Raw genomic sequence first — 13,381 nt, 5'->3', positions numbered from 1 at the left:
GTGTTTGGAGGAATGTCACATGAGATGGTTCAATAGTTTGTCAGAAAAATGCAATCAGAATTCGAGATGAGCCATGTTGGTGAACTAACCTGTTTTCTTGGTCTACAAATCAAACAGATGGAAGACTCCATTTTTTTATCTCAGAGTAAATATGAAAAGAATATAGTGAAAAAATTTGGGATGGAAAATACAAGTCATAAGAGAACTCCCGCTCCCACCCATATGAAGTTATCTAAGGATGAGAAAGGAGTAGGTGTAGATCAACATCTATACAGAAGTATGATAGGCAGCCTGCTGTATCTCACAGTTAGCAGGCCTGACATTGCCTTTGCTGTAGGAGTGTGTGCAAGGTATCAAGCTGAACCCAAAGTCAGCCATCTCAATCAAGTAAAAAGGATTCTGAAATATGTAAATGGGACGAATCACTATGGAATGTTATATTCTCATGGTTCTTGCTCATCGCTGGTTGGATACTGTGATGCTGATTAGGCAGGGAGTGCTGATGATAGGAAGAGCACCTCTGGTGGATGTTTCTTTCTAGGAAATAACCTCATTTCCTGGTTCAGCAAAAAGCAAAATTGTGTATCTCTATCGATGGCTGAGGCAGAGTACATTGCTGTCGGAAGCAGCTGCTCCCAGCTTGTATGGATGAAGTAGATGTTGACTGATTACAATGTTCAACAAAATGTCATGACATTATTTTGTGACAATCAGAGTGCTATCAACATTTCCAAGAATCCAATTCAACACACCCGGAAAAAACACATTGATATTCGCCACCACTTTATAAGGGAGCTCGTGGAGGACAACATTGTTTCCTTAAAACATGTCACTACTAAAATACAACTAGCAAACATCTTCACTAAGGCCCTGGATGCAAATCAATTTGAAAACCTGCGAGGCATACTTGGGATCTGCATCTATGAGGGTTTGTAGCTAAAAAGGGGGAGAATTTGCTTGAGGGTCTGCTTGAGGGGGAGAATCTATGCTGACGGGTGCTGATGTTGTCTTGTTGAGGGGGGAAATCTGAATCTGTGCTAGTATTATGTGTGCTAATAATGTTTTAGCCAAAATTTGCCAAAGGGGGAGTTTGTTGTTTTTGTGTGTTGGCAGCAATTTTGGTAAAACATTTTACCAGGATGTTTTTGCAAGATGTCAAAACAGATGTCTTGACATTGTATCTTTAAATATGATCTGTTTGATTATTACGATTTTAGGGTTTTATTTGTGTCTGGTTCGTTGCTTAATCTCAGGAGGAATCTTCCCAAGTTATTACAGCATTAATGGAGTAATCGTAACCTGACTGATTGGAGTTATTATGGGTTGCTTCTGAACCCTATTTGTTGGCCCAAGCCCATTCTTGCTTGTCCGCTACTGCTGCTGATTCTATTTAAGGGCTGCACAATCCTAATTGTGCTGTGGTTTTTATTAAGGACTCCGAGTTTTGTTTTGCCTAGTAATTAGGTTTGTGAGTCTATTGTAATCCTTTCCTGTATCGGTTTGATACTAGAGGTGGAGTAGTTTCTTTGAGTTGTAATTTGTTAATCATCCATGAGCTTTTAAGCAAGTGATAATCTTGTGTCTTTGAAGAGTGTGTTCTTCGTTTTTGTTTGTTTTGATAAGTTTATCATAGGAGTTATGTGATTAAAGGAATTTGAGGAGGGCCTCATACCTAGGGGAGTCTTAGGTAGAAGTCGTAGGAAGGGTAGTGATTAAATAAGAAGTGTAAACGGGGAGTTTGACTTCGAATTGATATTATCGAATATTGGTTTCATTCTTGGCTTGGTAGCCCCCAAAGTAGGAAGGTTGTTCCTGAACTAGGTCAATATATTGTTGTGTTCTTTACTTTCTACATTGTTTTATCCGCTGTCATATCCTTATTCATAACTGTTAAAGTGCTCAGATATTGTGTCGTGACATCTCATTCGACATCTTATATCTGATGCCAGAATTTCACACATAACCTATGCTCGACATTTGGATTAACTTCCTTCGAAGTATCAATCATTCTCTGATGGAAATATTAAAATTCTCAAAAATATCAAACACAATGAACAATAAATCATGAATAACTAGCTTGTGTTGGTCTAATATGAAAGATCGTTTTTTATATTAGAAACTGTTGAGGTCTTCCAAAAGTAATAGTACAAACCAAGCCCATGAATTATTGGTTGTAGCTTCAACAATAGTAAAATCAATGGGAGGCATTTTATTATTACCATGTTTACCTACAACTTTTAGTAATTGACCTCCATACAATCTAACCCAATTAAGGGTCTATAACTAGTAACAAATGCAACCTTACGAGTCTTAAAGCAAACATACATCCTAGAAAACACATGACCATCCACACCAAGTTCAGTCTTGATTATAATTGTGCTTCATGTATTACTCTTTAATAGTTATTATTAGGGATGACAACGGGTCGGGTCGGTGCGGGTTTCACACAACTCAAACCCGCACCCGAAATCGGCATCCGAACCAAACCCAAAGGCTGTTCGGGTGGAAAAATAACACCCACACCCGTTGGGTTTGGGTTTTTTCACCAAAAACCGAACCCGCAGCAAAATACATAATATATATATATATAAATATAAATATATAAATATATATATATATATATATATATATATATATATATATATATATATAAGCGGGTGTGATTTCGGGTGCGGGTTTCCCACTACCCAAACCCGCACCCGAAGTATCGGGTGGTACCCGAACCCGAACCCAGACCCAGTCAACTCGGGTTTTCACCCGTTGACTCGGGTTCGAGTGCGGGTGGGCCCTCGCGGGTTTGGGTATGCTTGCCATCCCTAGTTATTATCCATAACTCCTTAAATGTGTGTACTGTTCTAGGAAACCTCCCTCAATAATCTCTAATGCCCTTATTTTTTCTCTATATGCCTGATGTCTACTAAGCATCACTCTCCACCTAATATTAGCTTCATCTTGCAATGCTTAAAGTTTCATGTTTTGTGTGTGCCTCAAAAGACTAACAAATTTGTTTGCCAACAATTTGGCCTTTGCTTGCCTATTCATGGCAGTTATATGACATGTATGAGTAGCCTCTAAATTAACAATTTGGTAATAAATATTGTTTTTAGATTTACTCACTCTCATCTAAAATAGACATCATTCCATACACTTAATAATGATTCTTTGTTTCTCATTTTTTTCAAAAACACATTTTTCTTAGCAAACAAGGCTTAATCCTTGATAGCACTTCTAACAAGCTCAATGGTAGCAAAAGTTTAACTTAACTCAAATGTGATATTTTCATAATCTTCTCTAAATTTGGGATATTTAGGCTCACTGCATTCTTCCTCACCGTTTTCATCCAGGTTATCTAATTCCTCACTATCTCCATTTTCATCTTACAATTCTTCAACTTTAACTAGGACATTAGAAACTTGTTATATTTGATTGTCTTGAGTTGGATTCTGAGTTTCATCTGGGAGTAGACCTGTCTAATCCCAGTTTTCATCATAATCATTATCTTTAAATTTTGTCCCTTCAGTCTAGGGATGTTCATGGTACAGTTCATGAGAAAACTGAACCGAACTAAACCATAGAAAAAATTCACTCGAACTGAACCGAACCGTTTCAATTTTCTAAGAACCGAACCAAAATCATTGGTTTGTTATACCATTTCGAAATTTTGAACTGTACCGAACCATTAGAAGACAATTTTTTCAAATCGAACTATTTATTAAATAACCGAACCGTTAAGTTATTTTTAAGTTTTTTAAAATTGTTTTAAGTATTTTTCATTTTTCATTTTTGTTCGATTTGGGTTCAATTTTAGTTAGGTTCGGTTCTAGAACTGTTTGTGCATTATGGTTTGGTTCACTAACCAAACATAATAGTTCGGTTATTTTAACTTCATTTCGATTCAATTTGACGGTTTGGTTCAATTCTTGGAGTTTTCGAACAACCCTACCTTTCACTACCAAGATCAACATCTACATCAACATCTTCCTCAATAAAATATGGATCACTATCTTCATTCACTATCGCCACCCTCGTCTACTCCATATAAATCCTCAGATTCATTTGAATCAGGATTATATGGTTCATTTCTTTCCATATATATACAAAAAACTCATGAGACCTATGGAGATCTATGAAAGTAATGACTAAAATTCGGGCACTTACAATATAGATGTCAAGACTGATGTCCTAACACTACCTCAATGTCAAGATAGGTGTTATAACATCTCCTGACTAACAACACAAATATGTCAAACTAAAATAAATTTCAAAATGATAAATAGCATGAGTAATTGTTAACCCAGTCCAGTGCAACTCGCCTAATCTGGGGGCTACCAAGCTAAGAAGGAAATCCATATGATAATATTAGTTAAAAGCCTAAACATTCACATTTTACATCTTTCCTCCTGATCATTACTCTTTGCAACTTCTACCTAGGAAATCCTAGATATGAGAATCCCCTCTCACTTCCAATCACCTCGGTGATAAAAGATAGTTACAATCCCAAAATCTGTACTAAAATATTGTTACAATCAGAATAACAAGTAGAACCAAAATAGAAAGATTACACATTCAAATAAACAATACTTGGTCTTGCTTAAAAGCTCTAACCAAGAACAATACTCAAACAAAAACAAAAACACTAAAACATTAAGGAACTCTCAAAACCTAAACCCTTATTTTACCCACAGTTACCTTGTTGAATGATTTCTATACTAGGTTTAGCGAGTCCTTATTTATAGACTCTTGCAGTATGGGCTTGGACTTCTGAATCAAATCCAATCTTCTCCTTTTTCAATTAGCTACAAGATCTTCACACAAAATAGGAACAAATCAAATCAAATCTAAGTTTCCTAAAAAAGTCTCAAAGATCCTTTTTTGTGAAACCAAATCAAATATATATTTGTCCTAAAAACTCCTTAATTGCCTGTATGAGTGTCAGAATCTTCCAGAATCTCATATTCTTCAACCAAATCTTCAAGGATTAAAAACCACTATGCATTATCAAGATGTTCTGGTATAGCATGTCATAACATCTAACAAAACATCTGTCAATACTCTTGACAATAGAACCTGTCATGACAGTTCATCAAGATGTTTCAACTGTAAGAACAAGATTGATTTTGCATCTAGCCTTAAAGTTTTGATGATAAATTTACATGTTTTCTTAAAAAAAAGTTGTATACACTAACGATTTCTTTCTATTGTGTGATTTTGCTTTGCAGGTTCTGACTCTGGTAAGAAGGCGTGTGACGTCATCAGGTTCCGAACTTAACACTATGGAAGAATACTAGTGTTGTGTTCCAATGGAAGTCAAGATTATGGAATGCTACTTCTGCAACGGTTCTAAGAAACGTTAGTACAAGAGATTCTGATCTTGACTTTACAAGGAAGCTTTGGAGGCCTTCTAAAGATTTACTTCTGTGTCCTATGTTCTAAAGATGCTAAAGACGAGGTTCTGCTGAACAAGTTCTGAAGACCTGAAGACATCGCTTCTGAAGACCAAGTGCTAAAGACTTTGAAGACAAGATTATGCTAAACAGGTTCTGAAGAATCAAAGACTTAGGTACTGAAGACTCAAGTTCTGATCATCTACAACATGCTTCAATCAACATACAATCAGAAGCCTCTGGTGAGCATAAAAGTATTAACGTAAATTGTGACCTCTACTCTTATAGGGTGGCGTAAAGACATTCCAAGTTGTACTTGTTATATACAATTCCCACCATGACCGTTGGGGACTTTACAGCTGTATTTTGTATTTCCTATTCTACCCACCAACGAATCTATCCTTCTCTATAAAGGAAGCCATTAGAATAATTTGAAATCAACGATTGAGTTCTACAAAACTACACCAAAGCGCTGCACAAACTCTGTTAGAGAAATTCTTTGTATAGTTTTGTATTTTTAGCAAGGAGCTTTTGTTCGTATCTTGCTTATCAACACTTTTGTATTGTTGTACTTAAACATTGGGTAATTTTCTTATTAGAAGCATATTTGTAATAAACACTTGTAATCAACTTGGTTGATTATACTCCTTGGGGGACTAGGTGTTAGTCAGAAGCCTCAAGAAGACTGTGGTCTCGGTCACAGTGGTTTCACGATAAGGATCAGTTGAACTTGTTGTGGTTGTCAGCAGGGATGATCATAAGCTTATTGTGGTTGTTTCCTTGAGAGACTAGGTGCTATTCAGGAGTCTCAAGAAGAAATTGGTTGCGGTCAGTGTGGTTGTCTGTAATCAGTTTGGTTATAGTGGATTAAGTCCTTATTGAGAAGGCAAAACACCTTGGCGGGTGGACTGAAGTAGTTTCGTTAACAGTGAACCAAGATAAAAATAATTGTGTTCATTTATTTTTATTCACTTTCTAACCTCTCGTTTTGAGTTGCAAAAAGATTATATTTGGTGCAACCCGATTCAAACCCCCTCTTTCTTGTGTTTCTCGCACCTTAAATTGGTAGCAGAGCTCCGATTCTGGTTTGATACACTTAACCGTGTCGGATAAAGATCCAGATGAGTTTAGGAAACACTATGGTTGATCCTACACCACCAACTTCTGCTCCAGTTTCGAATGAAAACTACAATCCTAAACCTCCCATCTTCGATGGTGAAAGATTTGAATATTGGAAAGATAGACTAGAAAGCTTCTCTCTATCTCTTGATTTTGATATTTTGGAGATGATAGTAGATGGCTATGAATGTAACACCCTTCTACCCAATATATATTTCGCGAGTAATGTTAAATCAATTTATTAAAATACAAGCATCGACAAAAGTGTCACATCGTCATAAAACATCATATATCAATCATATTGCTCCGTAACACGGGTTCTCTACATAATAACAATTAAACTTTCTATTGAAACATCAACATAAATTCAAATATCATGCAACGGAATCTCAACATTAAAATAAAGTAACAATTATCCATCACGTTTCATCATTCGTGATTTAAATCTCAAATTCAACTTCAAACCATTAATGGTAACTCATAGAATCATGTTCTCAAACAATTAAAGTATTCAAATCATAAGATCCCAACCCAATATTACATATCAGAGCAAGACCCCTTATTCAACGGAAAAACTAAATGACTCCGAGGTATCCTTACACCTTAATAAGCTAGTTATGCTCACCTGCGCGTAACCCACGTGGAGGTAACATTCAAATAGAAAGGGCGAGTAAATAATAATCATTATAAAAGGCATAAGGGATAGATATAGTAGTTATATAATGAAACAACAACAATATAACATCATTTACTGCATTCTATAACATAACAGCAGTCACTAGTTATTCACGTCAAAACATCATCATCCAAGAATCAATCAAATACATCACTCAAAACATACAAAACATCATACTCCAAGAATCAATCAAAGACATCACTTAATCCAAGTAATGTGGAATACCACAAATAATGAAATTCAACTTCATACGACTCATGCACGTGGTACAAAAACTTCACCGATGACTTAGTCATTGTTATCTCCAAAGATCCCCACCAATAGGATTGATTCCCGCTTGGAACCAGAACACTTAACTAAAATTGCACTCAATCCACACTATGGGATTGAGGTCATCACTGGACTGTATCGTCCTAAGTACATCACTAGATCAATATCCTATCAAACACCATTAGACTAATTGTCCTGGCATATGCTATGAATACATGATGCACAACAATACACCAATACAACCACTGCTAGTCAAAACACATCATCATTCATCATATTTATCATACATCATCACATAATTCATAATACACGCATCATCAATGCAGCAACATCAATTTATCATAGAACATACGTCAAGTCACAACACAACATAGTTAAATCAACTCATAATAGCAAGAATTACCTATTGGTATATCAACACATGGTATCATCATCTCGTCATAAGTAAACACACATCATCGTCACAATATTATCATATCATCATAAGGAAAACACACATAAAGTTATATCATGACATGGTTACATCGATTCATAGTAAAGAGCATACTTACTATATTTTCACTACATAGTATCATTATATAATCATAATAAAATCACTATGAAATACATCCTATGAATTATTTTATTCTACCAGGGTATAGTTTATTGCATTAGTTTTCCAGAGCTTCGAACTATACATCAAACGGAGTTCAAAAACTCAAGTTATGGCCTTTACAAAATTCTGATTCTGACGCGATCCACCCAGCGAATGGAATAGCTTGCCTGGAAAATCAAGTCAGTAGCTAAACTTCTCGAACCATTTGCCCGACGAATCCTCACTCACCCGACGAATCTGACAGCACAGTAATAACCATAAAAGTGTGATTTTCACAGTTTGAGGCCTTCCGTACCTCCGAATTCGATTCTGTAAAATGTCCCAGTTCCAGAATTCGAAATCCTATCATTATGTAAAATTTATAACAACACTATGCCAGAAAACACATTTAATAGCGCTTTTTTAGGGATTTAATATCGCTTTTAAGCGCTATTAAATCCACCGATATTATAAGTTGGGTGGCTATGATAGCGCTTTTTGAGTGCTATTAAAAATTGAAGAGTATAATAGCGTTTTTCATAAAAAGGCTATCATATCCTAGTTTTGATCTCTATCTTTAATAGCGCTTTTCATAGAAGCGCTATTAAATGCTAGTTTTGATCTCTATCTTTAATAGCGCTTTTCATAGAAGCGCTATTAAATGCCCTTTTTTTGGTACTAACAGAAACATAATGATCTTGTAACTATTTTTGTAAACATAACACATCAGCTTTTCTAAAATATAAATATCAACATAACATGTAACAAGAAAATACATGGTTAGTAAATTTGTGTCAATTGAAAATTTAATTACAATTATTTCTATTTACAAGAATCAATCACGGTGGAGACCCAAAACTTATCCATCCGAGGCTACTAGAAAATTTTAAAAAAAGTACACCACAACACTTTCAGACAAAATCCTTAATTGCAAGAATTATACAACGCCAATGTGTTCATGCACCATGCTCTCTCCGAACACCCAGTATCGAGAGCCACCAAAACTAACATACACACAAACAACCTTTGCTAGAATTGAATCAGTCTGAATGCTTAATTAATATATCAAAACATCGTGTAGAAAATACAAACCTCTCATACAAATAAACAACAATGATTGAACTTATGACCAAGCGAAACACGCCTATGCATAAAACTAGTTCCTGCAATCAAATATGACAAGCGAGTCGCAAGTAAATAAGTTTCCTTTTGAATGTTCATGATGAGATGCAACAACTTAAATTATGGACATTTTTACGCTATCTTTCAATTGATTGAGTTTTTTTCTATCTTTTTCTATGAATTTATATGTTCACAATTTTTGTTTTTGATAATCTGACATATATGGCTAGTGTAGAAGAAATATTGTCTAGATCCTAAAAAAATATACTTTAAAATATATATCTTTTTATTGGTTATGTATCAAATCTATATTATTATTATTTATTACTTTTCTTTCAAATGCCTAATGTTCACTTAAGAGTTTTTCCTATCATCAAAATATGGTTAGAAGGAGTTTTATCCTATAAGAATTGGGTGTAAATTGCTTCATGATTGAGAAAATACCTTATGCTTGTTTGAGTCACTGATGAAAGCTCCATTTCTTATTTTCTTTGATGTCCTGGTAAGATGCTGGAGTGCTTTTTTGTCTCACAAAATGTCTATACCTTCATCTCTTTTGAAGTCACTAGGTCACTAGCCAGCCAACCAACAACTCTACGTATCCATTAGATGAAAATAAAAAACAATCAGTTTGCATATCTTCATCACCACATTAACCAACATAAAAGAATTAATAATAATCCTATAATAAGAAAGAACAAGTCGAACTTTATATCAAAATCATCAACACCCAAACGTGTATCACCAGAAGTAGACAACACATCAAACACTCCATCACCAACCTCAAGCACCAAAACGGAATTAGCACAAGTATCAAGAGTATTACAATCTTCATGTGTAGTGAGACAACTCGTATAACAGGACATTGTATGTTGGTATTAACAAACCAGTAAGTATAGATAGTATAACAAAACACTTTATGACATTGTAAATTTTTGCACTAGAGAATGCTATTACATATTCACTCTATTATGTTATTCCACAAAATTTATAAAACGTGTAGTGAAAACATGTAAAAATTGTAAAATAATTAAATAAATTTGTTTCACATGATATTGTATATCCAATAAAAATTATTTTCTTTACTCAATTAAAACTCAAGCTTCAAATATATTTCCATCTATGTATCATAAGATGCATTACATATCTTGTTTTAACTTCTATCACAAAAGTTTAAATTGAAAAAAGCTCAATTATTAATCCATTCGTAATAGATTTAGATATAAGAGATACAAGAAAATAATTTGAATAATTAGTAGGTTATTATTTTTTTCACACATAACACTACCTAAAATCTCATAGATGCCACCTTTATTATCTATTACCTGATAGGTATACATATAATATATGATTTCTCAGGTGGAGAAGTGTCTTATATGATCTATAGTGGACTGTTGCTTGAATTGAAAATCATTCAAAACTATAATAATGTTGCTCTGTGTACGAGAAGCTAATTAACATCTCAAAACTCGACTTATATTTTGAGCGATTTACAAGCATCGATATTTTGGTATTAAAATAATTCAATATCTATATTTTGTGTCATATAAACTTGATTTAAGAAAATGCAAAAACGAGAGAGATGAAACGAAAATGGAAACATTGCTGAAAGAAACATACCATGAGAAGCTCCTTAAAGTGAGTGTTTGTGAATGGCGTCTTGGAATCACTCTCCTCCTTCAAATTAAATACACAAACTTTCCTCAGCATCCTCCACTATGGTCCATACGATACTGGTGGGGGCACGTCACAGTTGGCAAAAACGGCGTCGCGCTCTTTTAGAACCTCAGCATGAAGTTTGGGTTTGTGAAGGGAAGCCAAAGAAGTCCCCTGAATTAACAACTAGAACTGAAAATGGATTAGTACATATAAACCTTGCCACAAATAATCTTCTTGACCATTAATTTAACTAGCTTTGATTGAATGCCTGCTGAATTTTCACATATTTTTAGGAATTCAATAAACTTATCTAAATTTGAGGGAGGGGTATGTCAAAAAAAATCTAACTCATCCGTGAATTATCATTACAAATAATTTCCCTAGTTTATTTTTAACTAATGGTACGTTCTACAGTCCCTGAACTTATTTGCAAACTGAGGAATATAGTATATGATTTCATTTAATTCCTAAACTCTTTTGCTTGCAGAAACTAACCTTATGTTCATATCTAACTTGAGATTCTTTATAGTAAATTAAAGACCGCATACCAAGATTATCATAGACATCATCACTGACCTTAGTATAAAATTTAGCATCCCAGTTGTCCACAACATAAATGAAGAATAACTTTGTCTATTTTGCACTCTTTTCAACAGCATCCACTTGATTGTCCTGTGAAGAAAATGACAAACCTAATAATACTAGGGCATTGAATTGCGATAGAACTCAAAATAACTAGGGAAATAGAAAATAAAGAAACTCCAATGTACAAATAATGGAGGCAACTAACAGTTACAACAATGAAGAAAAATAGAAAATATTGAGACCTACTGCTACCTCTTTTCGGAAGAAAAAACCTTTCTTCATTCTGTCTTGCCCACCCACTTTGTCTTGCCTACCCTGTTTGACCGATCCTATGAGCTCAATCTTGAGCTTGTAATTTAGCTTGTGGGTTCATGATACAATAAAAATTCTAAACAAATAATCAATATGAATCTATAACATCAATGGAAATAAGAAAACAATTGACATAGCAAGTCGAGAAACTCGCCACAAATTAGAAATCTGTCAACATATCAAGTCGAAAAACACTGGTTATCATTTGGAATGACAATATAGCAAAGTTTGGACATGTGCAAGGTTTAGATGATTCAGACGAATTCGAATTTTAGTTTGTCGAGTATGAATCTTTCGACAGTGGTGGCGGCGAAGAAGGCACCTTCAAGGACTGCTGGCAGAAATGAACACAGGAGGGGGAGGACGTTAAAGACACCGTGGAGAGTGTCGTTGATGCAAACTAATCAATTTTATGGAAAGGGTTTTAGATTTTCAATCGATTTCAAAAAGCAAATCAATCAATTTCCGATTTCTGGGTTCAAACAAAATTTTAGGGTTTCGATGAAATTTTGGGATTTTTGAGTTCTATGTTCAGTCGGTTTTGGTTTAGAGTTTCTGATTTCGTGAATGAAAGTCTAGTTTGACAGAGATAAGAAGGTTTACGTGTTCGACATAGAGAGGAATTCACGGTGGTTCAAGTGATTTCGTTTGGAAATAATAGGAGTTTCTGAATATTGTGAAAGAAAATGATGGATTCAATGAGAGAAGAAGGTGAAATAAACGAGGGAAGAATTCTCTGAACGTTGGGTGAAGGATGGCGCGAAGGAAGAAGTAGTATTGAGAAGCGAAGAATAGTTTCAGAAGAATAGGTTTGACATTGGTCTTTGTTTTTTATTTTTTTCACAAAAAAAATGATTAATCATTTTTTATTTAAAATCAATTAAATTTTTATAATATTAATATCGCTTTTTAAAGCGCTAATATAGAGTGTGCACCTATAATATAATAGTAATTATCCCATTGCGTTAAAAAATATTTTCTTTCAGCACCTTATAATAGCATTTCGTGAAAAACGCTATTACACGATGACCCACATAATAGCGACCGATGTTGAAGCGCTATCATAGGTTTCTGATTGAAATTTTTAATATCGCTTTACAAAATAGCGCTATTAAATTAGTGCTATTATAAACCAAATTTGTAGTAGTATTTACAGGTATTAACATCATACATTCATCAAGGATTCATCCATCCATTTATTCAAATGATGATTTTCACCAATTTCATCAATCTTCATCATAGGTTCATCAATTCAACATAACTCCAAATACAACATACAATTATCTAACCATTTAAGCCAATTATAATAATCTAGATATACCCCCCTTACCTTAAGATTATTTCTAGCTTCTGATTCCTTTTCGCGTTCTAAAATTCCTCTTTGCCTCTCTGTGCCGTGTGCCCTAGCTTTTGCTCTACCTCTGACTCTTTTCCCAAAAACTATCGTACAGAATAAGCACTTCTAAAATCCCAGTTCTCTTTTGTCTCGTTTAACCATTGGACCCCTAATTTAGTTTTCCCAATTTGCCCTCACTTACTCTACACCATACTATTATCTCCATTTATTTTATTATTCTATTATATTCATATTATAGCTAATAATCACTAAATGAATAACCAATTCTTAATTATTTAACTCGACAATATTATTACTAATTAAAATCTATTTAATTAATTAAC

The 13,381-nt window shown here is 34.3% G+C and overlaps 1 protein-coding gene and 1 long non-coding RNA gene across 4 annotated transcripts; one reads left to right on the top strand and one right to left on the bottom strand.

Annotated features, from left to right (window-relative positions):
• The first annotated feature begins 222 nt into the window (after positions 1–222).
• Positions 223–657, top strand: LOC131613502 (uncharacterized mitochondrial protein AtMg00810-like). Its single transcript, XM_058885166.1, has 2 exons — positions 223–387; positions 490–657. Exons 1-2 carry the CDS (start codon positions 223–225, stop codon positions 655–657), a joined length of 333 nt encoding a protein of 110 aa, XP_058741149.1.
• Positions 658–8,675: 8,018 nt separating this feature from the next.
• On the bottom strand, positions 8,676–12,511 carry LOC131609090 (uncharacterized). Of its 3 annotated transcripts, none has more exons than XR_009285929.1 (5): positions 11,642–12,511; positions 11,381–11,476; positions 10,766–10,987; positions 9,590–9,739; positions 8,676–9,186 (listed from the first exon to the last, which is right to left on the bottom strand). It is a non-coding gene; the product is annotated as an uncharacterized LOC131609090 (long non-coding RNA). The 3 variants fall into 3 exon arrangements; XR_009285928.1 differs by having other exon boundaries at positions 8,677–9,186; positions 10,766–10,993; XR_009285930.1 differs by having other exon boundaries at positions 8,677–9,186; positions 10,766–10,975.
• Between the last annotated feature and the right edge of the window lie 870 nt (positions 12,512–13,381).

Source organism: Vicia villosa, linkage group LG6, assembly GCF_029867415.1.
Source record: "Vicia villosa cultivar HV-30 ecotype Madison, WI linkage group LG6, Vvil1.0, whole genome shotgun sequence".
In the NCBI taxonomy this organism is placed as follows: domain Eukaryota; kingdom Viridiplantae; phylum Streptophyta; class Magnoliopsida; order Fabales; family Fabaceae; genus Vicia; species Vicia villosa.
The sequence above is the reverse complement of the archived record's forward strand: the minus strand, read 5'-3'. Positions and strand labels throughout refer to the sequence as shown.

Coding starts and splice junctions, on each gene's coding strand:
- LOC131613502 (XM_058885166.1), top strand. CDS start 223: ATGAAGTTATCTAAGGATGAGAAAGGAGTAGGTGTAGATCAACATCTA. Junction 388..489: donor AAGTCAGCCATCTCAATCAA/GTAAAAAGGATT, acceptor GATGCTGATTAG/GCAGGGAGTGCTGATGATAG.